Source organism: Macaca nemestrina, chromosome 10 (genome assembly GCF_043159975.1).
Source record: "Macaca nemestrina isolate mMacNem1 chromosome 10, mMacNem.hap1, whole genome shotgun sequence".
In the NCBI taxonomy this organism is placed as follows: domain Eukaryota; kingdom Metazoa; phylum Chordata; class Mammalia; order Primates; family Cercopithecidae; genus Macaca; species Macaca nemestrina.
In genome coordinates, this window is record NC_092134.1 from 26,765,286 (window position 1) to 26,785,503 (window position 20,218).

A 20,218-nucleotide genomic window follows, 5' to 3' on the forward strand; every position below is an offset into this window, starting at 1 on the left:
ATTCAACCAGTATTCTTTCATGAAGCATCTACCAGGTCCCAGGCTGGAGAAATGAGGGTAAACATGACAGGATGCAATGAGAATAAAGTAGAAGATAAGCTCCTTGGGAGCAGCCATCATCTGTCTTGTTCACTGCTGCATTTCTGGGGCCTAGAACAGTGTCTGACACTTAGCAGATACTTACTAAATGTTTGCTGAATAAATTACTGAGACAGACCCGGTTTCTGCCCTCACAGAATCTACCGTACAAGTGTGAAGCAGCTAGCCTTGGCAGAGAGAGTACAGACAAGGGGGCAGGGTACCAGGTCGTCTTGGTCTTGGCTCTTGGCTCTGTCACCAATTTGCTGTAAGACCTGGGGCAGCATCCCTGGCTCTTTGGGTCTGAAGTTACAAATGAAAGCATTCAATGTAATCTTCCCTAAAGAGGTTTCTTTAACACACTGTGATTCTAACATCCAACAATGCATCTGCTAGAATTTTCACAGGCAAATAGTGTAATAAAAAGTACCTGAGATAATATTTAAAAGAAGATAAAGTTTGTACTCCTTGGGAGCTGAGCCTCTAGCTGTGTAGGAAGTAGATCACGATGCAGACAAATGAGACATGTACACAGAGTATCCCCAATGACAGGAATACATGCATGAGGGAGGGTATGTTAGTGATCACAGACAGAGGCTGGAGAATACGCGGATAGGATCCAGGGTCAATTCTTGAGCTGTGATTTAAGAGGCAAGAGGTGTGGTATGAGAGACATATGGTATCCACTTACCAGCCAGAATACCCCAGAAGTCCACACTGCCCACAGACATCAACCTCAAAGGCATCACTTGAAATCATTAGTCTCTCTAGCAAAAGCATACTGGCTCCATAACCGATTAAACAGTCACGTTCCATTTCCCCAAGACGCAAGCCACCATCACGAGACCGTCCTTCAGTGGGTTGCCTTTGAAACAAGTGATTAGACAAATGTGTTATTATTCTGCTAAACAAACAAAGAAGCAGCATCACATGCTGGCAGAGAGCACGAGGCTTTGGAGCAGGGCTCACCTGGATCCAAATCAATAACTGGACAGTGACCTTGAACATGCTACTCAGCCTCATCTGTAAAAGCACATAAGCACACCTATCCCAAACAGCCTCAATTGAGAAAAAATACTGATGGTTGTTATGGTTAAATGAAATTAATATATAATTACATAATCTCATATGATATAATAGCATACTAATATATAATCACAGAAAACACCATTACTATTACCATCACTATCATTATGATTAGAACTTAGCAGAGTTTTCAAATCAGGAAACAATGTCTTTGAGTATTTTCAAAGATGTCTCAGTATTCTATTATTTAAAAGCAGAAAAACTAAGCAGAACAGACTGGGGGGGAACCTGGATCCTCCAGTAGTTGTGGCCAGAGCTGTTAGCCTCTTGAATGGATTCCCTGTGGTTTGTGTATATGCTGGGCTTGAGAATACTTCAAAAGGTTCAGAATCCAGGACCCAGAGATGTAGGTAAAATCAGGGGGATCTGAACAATTTAGGTAACCCCATGTAGGTATGGATCACACAAATTATTTGGGGGAAAAAAAAGCAAGCTCCCTGGCAGGCTTCTTAAAGGTAATCTTTGAGCAGGGGTGACCATGCAACCCTTGTTTGCTGTATTCCATAGCATCCTTTAATCTTTGTTGTTGCTGCCATCTCCCAAAGAATTAAGAAGGTGAACACAGGGTATGCCAACACATACCAAAATTTTACGATTTTTAGAATTGTTGTGGTTTTAAGTTTCAATGTGAAATCAAAGAAGTTGTAGAATACTTGTTGAAAGGAAATATGCACATGAATAACTTACAAATAGGTCTAAATAAACACATTATAGTGGAAACTTCATAACTGAGCACATCGATACATTTTTATCTGCCAGTAGAAACACGAATGGGCAGTTGCTCCCTCCACCTGAGGTCAGTGAACAAGGTAAAGGTAGACAGACCACATGTGGACAGAATCCAATACTTGGATTTTAACCAACTAAGATAACTGACTACAGACAAATGCACTCGAGGCAGTATGGAAGGCACAAAAGTAATACCAAAGTAATAACTTTTTCTACACAACAAAGCAAAATATAGGAAATAACTGCTTTGACATTTATGTTACTCTGAAATAGTTTTTGGATGTTGTAACTGAAATGGAAGTTTAGGAGGGGACAGCATTTAGGGGAGAAACACATCTAACCCAATGAGGGTCCCATTGCTGAAGTGATTATTGTCTTGAGAATCTCAACTTCTCCTCCCTCTTTGCAGTTTTAAGCCCACATGTGTCTATCATTTCAACAGAAATGTGCAAGTGCTCAGTTTTAAATGGTCAAGGAATTGAGTCATCTACACCTCTCCCTTGGTTTTAAAAAAAATAAAACCCCCAGCATGAGCTGCCTCATCCTTGCCCCCTCTCCACATTGTTACATCCAGGCTGTGCTCAGTGAAAGTGGGGAGGGAACTGGATGCTTGCCGATGCCACCTGTGGATGGGCATTGTATACATTCTGTATTCACACTCTCGACATTTACCGGCACCTGTTAAGTAGGTATATTGTCTCCACTTTAAATATGAGAAATGCTGAAGCTGAGCATTTCATCAGACTGTGGTCATCAGTGATCTGTTCAAGGCTTGTGATGGAACGAAAAGGTGGAGATGAGAGCATAGCCTTGTCCGTCTGACTCCAAGGCCTGGGTTCCCTCCCTTAGCCCAGGGTTCCTCAACCTTGGCACTGCTGACATACTGAGCTGGGTGACTCTTTGTTGTGAGGGGCTGTCCCTATAGCATCCCTGGCCTTTCCCTACTAGATGCCAGTAGCTACTTCCCCAACCCCAAGTTGGGACATATGAAAATGTTTCCAGATGTTGTTAAATGTCCCCTGGGAGGCAAAATCATCCCTGGCTGAGAACCACTGCCCTCGACTATGCATCTCCAACTGGAAAAAATAGCACTAAGAACATGTGAAACTTAGTAGCTGTAATTCTCTTTCCCAAGAAATTTATCCATTCATTAACACACAGACACTGTGCTTGGGATCGAGGGTATACCTGTACGGGGTGCAGGTGGCCCCTAACCTCCTCTAGCTTACTCAAATAAGTCTGCAAGTGGAGGTGCCTTATGTTTCAATAACATTCGTTTTTAAAAACTCCAATTGTGGTTTATGCTAACAAATAATGTATGCATGTGTCTTCTGTGTACACAGAGGCATATCAGTGTGTGTGTGGGTATATACATACACATCTTCTTATATGAACCTTTATAAATAGGACCATATTTGCAGACATTTACACAGTAAATAGTTGTGTTAGGAGTCCACTGGCAAGACCTATGGTGGGTTTGCTCTTGCACTTGTGAAATATTTTTTAATTGGCTGCCACTTTTTCATGTTAATCATACATATATGATTTTCTTAAAGTCAAAACTTGCCAAATTTTGACATCTCAGGAAAACAGAAACTTTGTTGAGTCTGCTTTTTGCCATATCTGGGAAATACAAGGTGGGCTTGACTGCATTATCAATTCTTTTTATAAGTACTTTTCTCTTACCTGGTAAGGACAGCTCGTGGGCCCCGGGCCCGGGCATGCATTTTATCCAGCACCATGTGTTTCAGCTTCTGATAGTACACGGGGCCAAAATATATGTATGCTTCTAAGGGCTCACTGAAAGAAAGATCAAGTGTTGTGGGTTAAGAAACTAAGTTTGGGCTAACAAGAGACAGCCTTTGGACCCATCACTGGCAGGTCCTTACTCATTTATGACGGACTGGATAAGAATGATTTTCAGTCTGTAGTGAATGAAAAGAATAGTTCTAAAAATATGAAAAGTACCATAGCTATATTCAAAGATAAATAGTTTTACAAAGAAATAGACACTTAAACAGGTTGGGAAACAGTGTGTATGGGATGATCCCTCCTTCAGGGTGACCTCCCTGGTCAGGCCACCATCCTTTCTTGCTTGGGCTGCCACAGACAATCTTCTACTTAATCTCCCTGCTTCCACTCTAATTCCTCAACAATCTATTCTTTGCATAAAAAGTCAGGGGACTCCTTCTAAAATGTAAATCACAATAGGTCATTCTTCTGTCCTCAACTCACCAATGGCTTCCTATCATACTCGGAATCTGTACTGCCAACATTCTATATTATGGCCCTATGGTGAGACATACTCCAGTTCCTGCACACCTCACTATTCCTATTCCCGTGTCCCGACACTCATGCTACTCCAGCAACACTGGCCTCTTCATTACTCCTCAAATGGAGCAAGCCTGTTCCTCTCTTGGAGCCTCTGTCTTACTGTTTCTTTTGCCTGAAACACTCTCCCACCAGGTACTCACATGGCTCTGTCAAACATTTCACCTGTTCAGAGAGACTTTCCCTGAACATCTAAAGTTCTCCTCCCAACTGACATCACCACTCCGGCCCCATCTCAACCTGACCCTTTGGCGCACTTGCCCCTTTTGATACCGTGCTGTACAATTTATTATCTCTCAGATTATTGTCTGTCTTCCCCACAAGAAGTAACTCTGCAAGGATAAGCACTTTGTCTCCTTTGTCACGGTGGCTCCAGCACCTGTGACCCTGCCTGGCACACAACTCGTACTCAGTAAATGTCTATTACATAACTGATTCAATGAATCTTTAGAAAGGCTGTAATAAGAGTTTAAGAAGAGGGTGAATATACATGTACTTTGACAGAAGAAACCTTTTCTCATTAGTCTGGAGCAAGAACAACCAGAGCACTGATGTCTTAAAAAAATTTTTTTAACTGCCTCAAACTTCCTTCTTCAAAGGCAAGGAAGCATCTACCATGTGCTACTTAATCCATACAATGATCCAGGGAGGAAGAACTGTCACCTCTATTTTGAAGATGAAGAAATGGACACAGACAGCCCGAGAGGTCAGGTAAGAGCTGGTGAGTGGTGCAGTGGGGATTCAAATCCAGGGCTCTCCCTGCGACACTGGTCTCATTTGGAACAAGTAAACTCTGGGCTACAGCATGATGTAAAAGCAGAAAAAGCAAAGGAAACAACAGACACAGCAGAGAGGCAAAGAAAAAGCTTGGCCCCTGCTTGCTCCATGTCCCTGATCACATTCTCAGCATCCTAAGCCAGGGCTTTTGCAGTCATCAGGCCATTCTGCTAACTTCAGCACAACCTGGTTCTTGGAAGACACAGAATAGAGTGGAAGGCACAATGGAGAGGGTATTAAGAGACCCTGTCCTTGTCTCAGTTTTGTCACACAGTAATTACATGACCTCTCTAGCTGAGCATTCTTAGTCGTACCAGGCGGTCAGAACAAGATTCTTTCCAGCTCTAACAGTGAATGATTCTATTCCTCAATGGTAGGGTTGCTCATGGTAGAATTTATGACACTCAGTTACCCAATGCTATTCCATCATCCATAGAGTAAAGCCATATGCAATTTTTCCTCCTACCTATGTTCAAGAATGAACAAAAGGCGAAAGCTGGTGGTGATATGTTTAAATGCCCTAGGGAATTTTTAACTAAACGGTGCTTCTCAGATTTTGTCACTGAAATAAATGGCAAAGAATGAAAACACTGGCTGGGGGCATAGGGGAAGGCAGTGTGGACTGGGATATAGACTAACCATTATCTATGGCAAGCAGGATATAACCCATCCAATTCTTTCAGTACAAATTATGTTCATGAAGGTCCACCAAATTGATCCTATGGTTTTGCACTTTCTGGTCAACATATGGCCAAAAATGTGCCTTATTTCTGGGTGGAGATGTGAAGAGAAGGTTAATGAATTTAGCAATGACAACTATGTTTTCTGAAATGGTCACAATTATTTTATTGAACCATTTCTGAAATGGTCCATTGGTCTTTTCCTGTAATGTGATTTTCTATAACATCTCAGGAATGATACACCTAAGAAATCCATATTATTATAGTCTTAATAGGCAATTTTTAAAAGCACTCCAACCATTTCAATCACATCTGGAGAGTCTATTTGTAGCACTAAAATCAAGCGCTGTTCTTACACATGCTTCCATGCTGAGTGTCACTAGTGTTCAAGTGGTTTAAAACCTCAGGGCGCGGTGGCTCACGCCTGTAATCCCAGCACTTTGGGAGGCTGAGGTGGGTGGATCACTTGAGGTCAGGAGTTCAAGACCAGCCTGGCCAACTTGGCAAAACCTCGTCTCTACTCAAAATACAAAAAATTAGCCAGACATGGTGGTGCGTGCCTGTAGTCCCAACTACTTGGGAGGCTGAGGCAGGAGAATCGCTTGAACCCCTCGGGGAAGCAGAGGTTGCCGTGAGCCGAGACAACACCATTGCACTCCAGCCTGGGCAACAAGAGTGAAGCTCTATCTCAAAAAAACCCCCCAAAAAACAAAAAACAAAAAAAACCCCAAAACCAACCAAACAAAAAACAACACCTAGAAGAACACTATAAACACTAGGTCCTGGAGTTTTATCTGGCATAAAATACATAAGTGTGTATTAATTTAGGCAACTAATTTGATCCTTTAAAACCACGGGGATTCCAGCTTCAGAACCTTGTCATTCACGATCAGTGCAGGGATCTGCTTCTCACAGGTTAACACAACAGCTCCCAAGCCTGGTCGCCTGGCTCTATCTCCCCTCCACCCTCAACTCGGGCCGCCAGCACGGCCTCTTCACTGCACCGTAGCCAGGCTGGCCTCTTCCTGTTCCCTGAACTTACCAAGCTCTTTCCCTAGCAAAGTGTTAAACATAACTTTTCCTCTCCATTAAACACTCTTCGAAAGCCCTATCCTTGTCACCCTTTATCTCTCAGCTGAAATATCACATCCAATTCCTCACAGGGGCCTTCTCACCCACTCTGTCTCCATTTTGGTGAGAGCTATATGTACTTGTATTTATTTGTCTGCATTCCTTTTTTCAATAAATGTTTATGGAGTGCCTGCCGTATGTCAGGCCCTGTGCTATGCCCTGGAAATAGAACAATAAACAAAACAGACCAACCCTGCTTTCATGGAGGTTACGTTCTAGTTGGGGAGACAGGCAATAGTATTATTATGTAGTATATTTGAAAATGGTGAGTGCTACAGGGAAAATAAAGCAGCAAATGGGCAGTACGGGGTTATAGTTTTAAATTAGATGGTCACAGTAGGCCCTACTGAGAAGTTACCTTGTGTCTGTTATTTTTTAATGTCTAGTAACACACCTAAATGGTCAGCTCCATAGAACTGGGACCATGTCCACTATATTTATTGGTATATACTCAGTACCTAGCACATATTAGGTAGGTGCTTAGGACATCTTTAGTGAACACATGCACAAATGTTAGGCCTCGGTCTACCTGTCAAAGCATTTATTATTCTGATACTCATCACATAAATCCAGGGAAAGTTCAAGAGTTAAAGGAAAACTTTGCATTATATGTAATTGATGTGTTCCTTAAAAGTAGGTATAGGGTAGAAATCATATTATGGTAAATTAAATCTTTTCTACTTTATTTTTTTTGAGACGAAGTCTCACTACATTGCCCAGGCTAGTCTCAAACTCCTGGGCGATCCACCTGCCTTGGCCTCCCAAAAATCTTTTCTACTTTCTAAATTATAATCTTACTACTACAAACAGCACTCCACAATTGTTAGTTTTCTAAATTTACATTTTCTGGTATCCAGTTTCTTAAAAAAATAAAGCTTAAGGCATATAGCTTTAACGCTTACACCTTAAGGTGGGGTGTCCAATCTTTTGGCTTCCCTGGGACGTATTGGAAGAAGAACTGTCTTGGGCCACACATAAAATACACTAACACTAACGATAGCTGGTGAGCTAAAATTTTCTTTAAATCATGAAAAACTCTCATAATGTTTTTAAACAAAGTTTACGAATTTGTGTCAGACCACATTCAAAGCCGTCCTGGGCCACATGCCGCCCACGGGCTGTACAAGCTTGCCTGCAAGTATACTTAATAGAGTACACCTTAAAGCTTTGTCTCCCCTATCCTAGTAAAACCATTCTTTTTCTTTAAAATAGCTCAATCGCATGCTTACCCTGTGATGCCCGATGTAACATAGTCTTTCCCCAAGTAGTTATAACCGTGGCGAACGAGGTCCTCACACACATCCTTCACTTTACTGCCTCCAAACGCAGTGCCGTAGTGGAATCTGCCGTCCAGCACACCGGCCTTGCCAGCCAGCAGCTCAATGAGCTTCCCCACCTGTGGGATGTGAACAAATTAAGTGAGCACCTCCCTGCGGCACAAGCACTCTCTCTGCTTATTTATCTCCAGCTTATTTCCCCACGACCACTATTAATAACAGTGATAAATTAACAGAAGCAGTATTTAAGCTTGACATGTGTGATCTAATTTTATGACTCTCAATACCCTATGAGATAGGTCCTATATTTCTTCATTTTACAGATGAAGAAACTGAAGTATGGGGAGGATAAGCAACTTGTCCAAGGCCACACAGCTGGTAAGAGGTGGAGCCAGGATCACCAAAAATAATCACTGAAAGGGAGATCCATTTAGGTTCAATACAAGGAGTTCTCTTCTGCTGAGGGGCAAATTCATCACTCAGAAGACTCCACTCTCAAAGGGAGGTATAGACAAGCTCCTCATTCTTTCTGTACAGGAGAGTGGCCCACAATCGTCAGGGGCTGGAAGCCTGTTTATCTGGCAAGGGGCAAAAGAGCTCTACCTGAAAAAACAGCTTCAGAGTCCTTGTCACCTCCACTCTAACTAAACTAACTGCCTGCTTCTTCCTTAAAGGCAGTGCCTCTGAAAAACCTACAGGTCACTGACCGTCATTCGTGATGGGAAGCCGTGTGGGTTCATGATGATATCCGGACAGATGCCAGAATCACAAAATGGCATGTCTTCCTGGGGGACAATCAAGCCACAAACACCTGGGGGAGAGAAGATTTCATGCCACATAAAGCAAATCGGCAGAAAGGAAGAATACAGTACTTAATTGGGATTTCCCTGCTGCTATTTCTATTTCCACTGCTCTAAAATCTTCCCCATGGCCTCTATCAAGAGTAACAAAAGCAATTTTCAACAATCCTGCTGGACAAACAGTTCAAAAACGACTCTCCTTGCGAAAGGCAGTGCAGCCTTTCTGTGCTGCTGGCATGGCACACAATGGTGCTGTCAGGCTGCCTGCCCACCCTCCTGTGCCACAGAGACTGAAGAACAGCAGCTTCACTAGACCCCAGGCCTGTGGCCATCCCTGAAGCTTTAAGTCAGCAGCAGTTTTGCTCCTCATCAGCTAGTTTGTGATCTGCGGGGTTCTGCACCCAAGTTAAACAAATCCAAGTTCTCCGACCCCAAACACAGAAATGACTGGATGAGGGGCGTGCTTACAATGTGGTTTTAAAAAACAGTGACAAGAAGTACCTGTGTGTGGCTGATGTGCTAACAGGTTTACCTCTATATAGGCTGCAGTGCTCTGGCTGGTTGGCTGATTTTTGCCAGGGCTTCCCTGGCTGAGTCTAAACTGCCCAAAGGAATTTTAATTCCTATAGCTTACAACCCATTAGGAAAGTGATCTTTGATTGAACTTGTAAAGTTGAACAAGAAAATTAAATGCCAAATCGTTCTTGGAAAAAAAAAGGTTAGAATTAGAAATGGAATTCTAAGAATGAAAACAACAAAACAAAAATCTACCAACTCTATGCACTACTAATATTCTCTTAAATTAATTCCCTTAATATCATTCTAACCTATAGGGGATTTTGCTGCTAAATAGTTTTTTATTCCTCTGATTTCTTTTTCTTGGGAAGAGGAGTAGGAATAGAATTTAGATTGTTAACTACAATCTTCATAATTTAGAATCAGAAAACTAGTGTACAGTGGCATTGGATTAAGAAAACAAACGCTTTTACATTTGTAGTAAAAGATAAAATTCCTTTTCTCTGTGTGTAAAGTTATCCACTATCTGCCCCTATTGCAAAGAAACTGCTCTCAAATATTTCATTCAATTTGACTGTATGTAATTATTCAAACTATTTTAATAGTTTGTGATTTGTTATAATCACCAAGAGCTGAAGTCAAAAGAAAAAAGAATGCCATTTGCCTATGTAATACTGGTTATTAATATTCTGATTTCTTGTAGCTGCCCACAATATGGATATTAAGTTTGCGGAGTTGAATTCTAGAGCATGTAGTTAGTTTAAATTGGCTTTTGGGTTAAAATGGTATTGTTTATTATAAATATATGCTTTCCTACATGAAGAATAGAAACAATCATTCAGTTCACTTTATTTCAAATTCAGCTACAATGTGTTAGAATTTCAATCAAGCAGAGTGTGTGACCCTTCTTTCTTCCTTCCAAAAATCCATTTTATCCACACTGAAATTATCTGACAAAACCCTAGGGCTACTGGGAAATCTACTTTGAAAGAGATCAAATTGTAAATCTAGGTGCACCGACAACAACATTGTTCAGCAGTGAACAAAATGTTAAAAACGGCAATCCCTAAAGGGGCCGGTTCTGGGACCAGCTCAAGTGAGAATGGAATTTTGGCTGGTGAGGAGATGGAGGGTTCAGCTATACCCCTGAAAAAACCAAACCAAAGAGAAACCTCAGCACCCCTTAAGCAGCGGTTCGCAGGAGGAGGCCGGCGTCTGCTCAGGAGGAAGCTGCCTGTCCACCCTCCATCAAGAGAAGGTGGGAGTGAGGGCAGGAGGTGCAGAAACTGACCAAGGAAGCATGACGTACTTATATTGGGGGTGGGTAAGGAGAGGATGACTTACGTTTTGTGTTTACAGTTTGAATTGACATATTTAATTAAGCAAATGCAACTTTATTATGTTACTAAAATGAAAAAAGTGCTCGTTCCACTGAAATGTGAATCTCTAATACCTTTGCTTGAAATCTGATTAATCATATTTAGTGCAGAGCTTCCTTCTGGGGAAGCTGTTTTCTTATCAGCCCTCTTCTGACATTTTGTTAAAAAAATACACATAAGTAGCTTTTGGATCTTTTTCCTTCTATTATAGGAACTGCTTTGGCAATATCTGCACCAAGGGCACCTGTAAGTCAAAAATTAAATCTTAGCTGACTTAAAATTACTTTAGGCCCTGAAAACCCTTTTATATGCCAAGATGGTTCCCATAGCAGACAGCCCTGTGTTGTTTGTTTTGTGTGAAAGTGAATGATAAAAGATCCATGAAATCGACACAGAAAGCCAGAACAGCAGAAAGAACTGAGGGCTCTCCATCATTGCGGCTTCTACCCTCTGCTGACTTGAGGAACAATGGAAGCTACACATCCAACTGCAGATCTAACACAGCTGTGCATTTCATTAGATGAAGAGCACTAGTGACACAAGTAAATAATTAACTTATTCTGGTCCGCTGACTGTGCTTATGAGACCAGTCATAGCTGACAGATTTTAATACAAGTTAACACAAAGAGACCATAATGAGCTTAGAAGTTAAAACAAAATATTTAGACAGAATTTGATGATCTCGAATCTCAAATTAGACAGATGATTTTTAAAAGTTTGTATTTTACTGAATTCATTAGGGGTAGAAAGAGAGTTCTCAATCTTAGAACCAGACTTTTCTTTTTCTAACAGTATTTCTCTGTTTCAGAATTATTCAAATCCTTAATCACAGCGGGAAGGTTTCTTTTCTTATTTTCAAATGAAAGATTAAAACTGTTTTCTCCAGGGACAGAGGCATAAAGTCCATTCCAATATTTAGAAGTCTTAAAAGTTATGGTCATTTTCCCTTAACAGTGGTTTAAAATGTAAATGATATGCGGTGCGCTTCAGTGTGTTAACACTCCCCTGGATCCTTGAAAAGAGGATGGACTACAAATAAACCATATCTAATGGAAGCTGTTGTGAAACAATTACCAATTCATACCTTAAATGCTTACACAGCATTTCAGATTTTAAAATAAAATTTCATCCCCTGGCTCAAGCTGGTGTCTCAACCCCATTGTTTACAGCACAACCTCCTGGCAATAAAATGCAAATACACCAGTTTAACATGCTCAGGAACATTTAATGCACTCAGGAGGGCCGAATGGGAATTGGACCACAGACTACAGTATAGAACTTTTAACAAATGCAAATAGATAGTAAGAAAAAAAAAATAGAATCACAGAGCAGAAAGGAACTGCCGATACCCCAATCAACAAAATATTATTCCATCACCATCCATCTTAATGTCTAGTTGTAAAGGGAAGAAATTTAGGGAGTCTAAATCTGACTGCCCATCCACACAGGAGAGGCACTTCTGACATCCACTGTCACAGCTCTCTGTATCACGCTGCAGACACTGCTGGCTCCTACACCAATTTGTTATTTCTATTTCCAAGGCTTCACAGAACAACACAGTAATCATTTAAGAATAGGTTTGCTCAGGAAAAGTCGAGTTAATCTCAGGAATCATTTGGTTGTCTTTAAAAATATTTCTTTTTTCTTTTCTTGGACAGGGTCTCACTCTCTTGCCCAGGCTAGAGTGCAGTGGGCAATCATGGCTCACTCAAGTGATCCTTCCACCTCAGCCTCCCTAGTAGCTGGGACTATCACATCCAGCTGTGTGCCACCATGTCCAGCTAATTTTTATTTTTATTTTTGTAGAGATGAGGTCTCACTATGTTGCCCAGGCTGGTCTCGAGTTCTTGGACTCAAGTCAAAGGGCTGGGATGAGAGGCATGAGCCACCAAGCCTGGCTTAAAAAGTATTCCTAATTCTAAACAGCAACTGACTTATTCAAAAGTCATTTTTGGCCTTTAAAAAATACTGGTTTTAGTGTACTGTCTCTGTGTAAATGGACTACCTTAACTCAAACAGGAAAAAAAGAAAGGTAAGAAAAGAAAAAATAGTAAGAAAAATTAATGCATTCTAGTAGCATATGAAGACAGGAAAGCAAATGGCAACTGCAGAAGACAACTGTAATGCCATCTCTAATTCAAGAGATGTTTTTGATGTGACTTCAATGTGTTGAGACCTGATTAGTAAATTGTTTCAATTTTGTTGATGGCCAGTTCTCATTTTAATATCACAGTCTGCTTTAATTTTTACATTTTTATTTAGCAAGTCTATCTTCTAAGTGGAATCACACTTGAATTAAATTTACCTCTCTGAGGTTAATATATATTATTACTCTTCCTTTTCTGATTGAGGAAAGAGAAAAAGAATCATTTCCCTCAGTTGCTGGGGAAGTAGAGATTCAGGGCCTCAACTCCAGACAGGCGGAGGTAGCTTATGTTGAGTCATCTGAGTGAATATTGAAAACTTCATAAACATATTGTATACATTTATACAATTCAGCTTGCCACTTTCTAATGCTCTAAATGATGTGAAGCACATCTGGCAGAATGGTCTGCTGAAATAACCCCAATCAAAGTCTAAATTACCTCCTTTTACATTCTGCAGATACTCAGCCGTTGGACAAGACTATTTATTCTGCACAGTTTTACACTCTTTACAATGAATGATGAAATGATGCTGTGGTTTTTCTCCATCAGTCACAGTGCAAGAAGAGAGCCGTGTTTAGTAAGGGATGAACACTCAACCAGTGCCCAGTATTAGTGAGCTTTATAAATGTGGGCGAAATGCCGTCTGTAAAGAATTCATCACCCCTTGGACTCTTAGACCTATGTAGAGCAGGCGATCGAGGACTTGGGTGACTTTAATTTGACTCAATGCTTTTCCACTGATGTGTTACCTTGGGGGTGCGGGGGAAGCACCACTTTCTGGTGAGCCTTAGTTGTTTGCTCTTTGTAACGGGAATAATTAGCACCTATCTCATGAGGCAATTGTGTTAGAAGAACAGATGAGCTAATGTCTGAGAGGTACTTTAAGGTCCTTAGAGAAAGGCTGCATCTAAATACAAGGAATTATTATTATATAAGAAACCTAATTACTCTCAGCAGGAAGCAAACTAGCAAAGCAAAGGAGACCAACTTAATGAATAGAAGGAGCAGTTGCAGTTGCACTAACTTTGGCTGGAGAGGCAGAAAAGCAGATGACTCCTTCCTGGGTTGTGCAGGTCATTTAACATCATCAAGACACTGTCTCCTGATAACTTTCACGAGACCTGGGGTTGCAGATATCTATAGGGGAATAGTTTACCGCTGATGAACATGGTGGTAAATGGGGCCAAAGAAGCAGTAGGAATGCTTTCAAGTTTGACTGTTCCTATGAAGAAATGGTTTGCTTTGAGTAAACTCATCTCAATGAGCCATTATATATTCAGAAACGAAATCTCTAAATCAAAATGTTAAGGCTAACACAGGTGGTTATTCCTTTCTTCCCCTCCCCTTTTCCAGCTATCGAATTAACCTCCTTTTATTTTTCACACCACCACCTTAAATAATCCCCAGAGGGAGGGGAGTAGACAAAAACTGTTGAATCATATTGGCTTTGTTCTGTTGTTGAATCATTTCCAGATCTATCACATCACTTGCCATATCCCGGTTGACATAATTTTAATTCGGCTCTTCCTTACATGTTAACAGATAAATAATGCATAAGAAAACTTGATTAGCTTTCTTATTAAAACATCACTCTAAATGAGAGGAGGCGCTAGAAGACAATACAGTTTTTACACGGCTTTCCCATGAGCAGTTGAATGGTTTGATGTGATAAATTTGCATAGTCTGAAGCGCACAAAGGGCTGATTAATTGAAACCCTTACAATGCTTTTGCAAGCAGCTATTGTAAAACAATAACCATAGGAACTTTACAAAATACACACGGCTGAATGTGTCAAGAGCTTAATAAAATGTGTTGAGGCTACACTATTTGGAAACAGAATTGGAGATTTTTATTCTGGGCCATAAAACACTAAATACCCTAATTTCAAAGCTTTAGTTGGATATTTACTGAAAGGTCAGAGGGTTACTGGCGAGCTACTGAAGACCAAAATTTGTTCCTAAAAAAGCCAATTCGATAAAGTCTTCTTATAATAAAGTATCTGTGTGGAAGAAGAAACCCTGATTTCTAACATTAAAGTAAGAGCTGCTGGAGTTTTGGTTTTGGACTGAAACTCTGATGGATCGTTTGGCATCATACACCTTATGATGGGGCTCATACTGTGAGCACTACCAGCCTCCTTCTCCCCTCCCACTTAGAAACTTCCATTCAAACAGGATCAAGCAAAGTAGAGAGCCAAAGCTATCCAGACTGTTTAAAGCTGTGGACTTGCAGAGAGGATTTTAGACAGGCTCAAGTACTACATGAGTACAAGGTATTATTATTATTCTTACTTTAAATCGGGTTCTTTTCACTTTCTCAGTTTTAGAAAGCATAATACAGAAAAAAGGACTAACAAATGAAGGTCTAGCAAAATCAAACTTTTAAGCCAAACCTTGTTTAACAGATAAACTTTCTCCTTGGCTTTTCTGTCACACATGAATTACCATTTTCTTACTTCCCACAGCCTCTTTATATCTACTGTAAAAGGATTCTTTAACGTGTTGGAAACTCGGAGCAGGTTTTCTTTTCTTCTAAGAAACATTCAATCAAAATCTTAATAAATTAATTCAGCAGGTTATTGAATAACTTATTAGGGCAAAATGGAAGCAAGTGACCTTATAATGGAACTTTTTTTGTATAAGAGAGGGTCAAAGATGAATCTTCCAAACGATTTTATCCATATACGCATAATCCTTATCAATCACAGATAGGCAGACTAAATCATTAAGTGAAAAAACTATATTTTTATAAGACTAGACTTCTATTGTAAAACAAAAGTTGACTTCACTCCATTTAAACTAGTTGTCTGGTCCTTAAGGATTTAGGGAGCGTATGCCATTATCTCAGATTTGCAGTTATTAAAAAGCTTCTGTTTGCCAGGACAAACACTCTTGCTCAAATACAGTTTTTCCTCTTCTTAGGAGTACTGCTTGGTATTGCTGCCTGATGCTGTGATCCACAGGACCTTTGTTGGAGGTGCTAATCCTTTTTCACATGAGAGACTGAGAAATGTTCTTTCAGGAAAGTGATATATTGCTTTTTTTTTCTCTCTCTCCACATCAAAGGAGTCCGCTTTTTCCTCCTTCATTGTGAATGGCAGCAAAAGAAGAGGAAATCTGGAAATATAATAATTTGGTTTGCCTGAACACTGAAATGGAACTTAACTTGAGAATTCCTTGGGCTGTCAGATAATTGTGTTGAAGAATTTTTTTTAAAAAGGAGTAGTCAATCTTCTAATAAATGCACTAATCACCAGAGAAAACAAGGTTCAACATAAAAATATTTGCCCTTGATGAGTTCCCTCCATTAGAATTTACAACACAGTTGAAGAGGCTTACATATGTTATTTTGATTTTAATAGTCTAATTCCAAACATAATTTAAATCGGCATATGTGAATGTCTCTTCCTATCTTTAACTCTATCTATAAAAATGATTAGAATATACAGCGACACACAGAACATTCCACACCCATGTTCAGCTCTCTTTTCCCTTTGGAACATCATTATGCCTCAACCAGATAAGTCATGACTTCACTCAAAAATACCTAGAAGTCTAGACCACTTGGGAAAGGAGCTTAAGACTTCAGGGTTTACATATTTCTCCCCAAATAAATTTAAAACAAAACTAAACTTTCCTGCTTTTGTAAATAAACAAACAACAAATTCACAACTTTGGTGTATAGAAGGTTATTACTAAATAATTTCATTTTGGACAGCATTTTGCATACTACTAAAGGATGAACGGCTCTAGAGATTCTTGATCAAAGGTCCAGCTCTTTTGGGGGGCGCCGACTCACTTATCATTTATCATTTATCATTTATCACTTATCATTTACTGATAAGATATATAACTGACCTCACAATGCCCAAAGGAAGGTTGTACTTCATTAAGATTCTTTGAAAGTGTCAGTAGAAAACTGTATTGAAATGCCTTCATCGAAAAAGTACACTGTGAATGAATCCTGCCTGCCTCTGAGCCCACAGTAGTCTATGTTAATTGTGACGCCACCTTCTTTACAAAATATGGTTCCTCATTACTTGGTTCTCTGCTTAGTCCTCCTCCACTTTTGAGGTTACAGAAGGTGATGCTGCTTATTGACTCTGTCACATCTGTAACTGATAAAACATTTTCACTTCTCCAGTGGGCCTTCTCTGACCAATTGCATTCAATCTTTGCTTATCATGCAGCACTGATGTTGATTCCCAGGTACTCAGAATTGACTCCCTTATTCCAGTTTACCCATGCATTCTGCCCCCTTCAGTCTTCTCCATGAGCTGTGATCACATGCAGCACATAACTACCACTGTTCCGCCTCCTCTTCATGTTTGTTTCATTTAGCTACTAATTATCCTACCACCTTTGAAGTGATCAGGCTTAAGCAGGACAGATGCACATGTTCTGTGAAACTAAACTTTCAAGTCTCCTTTAATTGTTAGAGAGGGTATCTGAAGAGACATTGGGCACAGAAATGTGATCTACACACAATTAATGTAAAAAAAAGAACGCCTAACGACAGCTTTGTTAAAGTAAACTTTTAAGAAAAGACAAAAATCAGACAATCTGCAGGGCCATGTTACTTTCTGAACACCCAGAACAATACATTTAATGCTGTAAATGGAGAGAGAAAAAGAATGTGCACAAAGGTATATTAAATCAAAATAATTTTAAAATTTTCTCATAGATGATACATATGCGTCAACTTGCAGGAGATGCTACAAAAGAAAAAACAGGATTTCCAAACAATTCTACATCTCAGGATTAAAAACTAAGTTCAACTAACCACTGCTTTTATTCTGGCATGTATCCGGACCAAAACAGAAACAAACAAACAAACAAACAAATCTCTGCAGGAATCGTGGTGTGACACATATACCCTGAAAACTCAACACTTTGAAATTTTTATCAGCTCATTTCATGACAACTACAAATAGCATAGCTGATGTTGTGGACTACATTTTCTGTTTCGCTCACATTTTACTTGCCAATATCCAACTCCTTTAGGCCTGATGCAGTCCCCCTTTGGGCCCACACTAAGGGCTGGGTTATTGTGTGGCTCCTTACAGACACCTGCCATCTGTGCATCTGAAGGTTCCAAGTGCACTAACTGCAATCACTGTGGCCAAAACATTTTCTTCAAGTGCCCTCTTTTGTGGCTTTAACTATCACATCTAGCCAAATACATCGGGAGAACTGTCAAAGTTGAGGGCTCAAAAACTGACTTCCTTTTACAACTGTTTAAAATCCTGATAGATTTTGAATTTTATACAAGGCCACTAAAGCCTGACCAGAGGACCAGTTAAAGAAGGGAGTGGGGATAGTGTTTTACAATAAGCTGATTTTAGAAGGAAAGGGACACCAGAAAATACAGCTTTATTTTAGGAGTACATCTTAATATGGGGCCTTGGCAGGCATTTCTGTGACATGCTGTATGAGAGTAGTATTTATTCTGGATTTGTGGCAGCTGTAAAGCTGCTTATCCAGGAAGAATGGGAATTTTGAGAAGATGCCTATCTTAAGGAGGAGACAGAAAATAATACTAAGAAACAGCAGGATTCATCCTCAGGAAAGGTGGCGTCTTTCCAATGAGAAATCTCCGGGTATATGGCAATCTCAGGAGCAGAGTAAGATATAAGAAGAGAAAAGAGCCACCTTTAACCAGATTTAACCAAATGGGCAATATGCTTGGAATCAAAACCCTGGATTCAAATGTAGGCTCTGCCAGCACTAAGCTGTAGGAGGCATGCTACTCACCTCCCTGAGCCTCAGTCTCCTTACTCTTTATAGTAGGAATAACACCACAAACTGGAACTGTACCAGTTAAAGGATGAAATATAGATAAAAATGCTAACAAATGATCAATATGCCAAAAGTAAAATATTATAAATGTGGAGATAAACAGCATGCAAATGATTCCTCAATTTTTTCTCTAGCCCAAATCTCTCCCTGGAGCTCTAGACTCTATACCCAGTTGCCAACCTAATATCTTCACTTGGAGAAGACAGGCATTTCAACCTGAGGCCCAAACTCTCAACCTCTACCCTCATGCCAAAAAACTATTCTTTACCCAATCGATCCCATCTTGGTAAACAGCATTATCAGTTGCTCAGGCCACAGACTTCATCCTCAAATCCTGTATTTTCCTCTCACAACATCCATCCAAGCCATAAGCAAGTCCTTCTGGCTCTATCTCCAGGGTATGTCCAGAATCCAGTCACTTCTCTATATTTTTCCACTGCTGCTGTCCTAGTCCAAGTCACCAGCCTTTCTTGCCTGGACCACTGCAATGGTCTCCCTGCCCCCTTCCTTGCCCCTTCCAATCCACTTGTCATATAGAATCCACAGTGAGCTCTAGAAGTTGTAAGTTAGATCTTGTCACTCCTTTGCTTACATTCATTGTTACGGTTTGTATGTACCCACCAAAACTCATGCTGAGATTTAATTGATACGGGGCCTTTAAGAGGTGGTTAGGTCATAAGGACTCCATTCCCATGAATGGATTAATGCCATTATTACAGATGTGGGTTAGTTATCTCAGGACTGGCTTTGTTATAAAAGCAAGCTCTCCTGCCTCTCTGCCCGTCTGCCACGGGATGATCTTCTCCAGATGCTGGTGCCATGCTCCTCGACTTCCAAGTCTTTAGAACCATAAGCCAAATAAACTTTTTTTCTTTATAAATTATCCAGTCAGTGGTATTTTGTCATAGCAGCAGAAAATGGACCAAGATACCCACCATCCAACAGTTCTGTTGGTTCCCAGCCTATCTGGAGTAAAGTCCAATCTCCTTTCTTTTAGCCAAAAGGCCCTACAGGATATGCCACCATCCTCCTCCTCTCACCCCACAAGTCTTATACTACGCTCCTTGTCAGGCATATATGCCTGACCAGACTGGCCTTTTTTCTCTTCCTTGAATATACCAAGCTCATTTGTGCCTCAGAACTCTTACCCTAGTGGTTCTCTCTGCCTATAACTAAATCCTCCCAGACTTTTGCTTGGCTGGCTCCTTTGTATCCTTCATGTCTCAGCTCAATGTCGCTTCCTCCAATAGGCTGTTCCTGATCCTAATCTAAAGTACACACCCCCACCACTAAACCATCCATTCTTTTACATCATTCTTCATATATGGCACTTATCATTACCTTAAATTATCCTGTTTATAGTTTTCTTTACACATTTTTTTTCTTGAAATAGAGTCTTGCTATACTGCCCAGGCTGGTCTCAAACTCCTGGGCTCAAGTGATCCTCCTGCCTCAGCCTTCTAAGTAGTTGGGGTTTATATTTTTGTT

General features: G+C 40.3%; 1 protein-coding gene across 2 annotated transcripts in view; it reads right to left on the reverse strand.

Annotated features, from left to right (window-relative positions):
• The window catches only part of LOC105497691 (RNA polymerase III subunit B), a 136,732-nt gene that overhangs the window by 5,429 nt on the left and 111,085 nt on the right, over nucleotides 1-20,218 (reverse strand). For both annotated transcript variants that reach the window (XM_011768973.3, XM_011768974.2), the window contains exons 24-27: nucleotides 8,797-8,900; nucleotides 8,042-8,208; nucleotides 3,580-3,693; nucleotides 770-943 (exon numbers count right to left, since the gene is read on the reverse strand). In XM_011768973.3, the coding sequence (XP_011767275.1) occupies nucleotides 770-943; nucleotides 3,580-3,693; nucleotides 8,042-8,208; nucleotides 8,797-8,900 (559 nt within the window). The remainder of the gene's footprint in view (nucleotides 1-769; nucleotides 944-3,579; nucleotides 3,694-8,041; nucleotides 8,209-8,796; nucleotides 8,901-20,218) is intronic.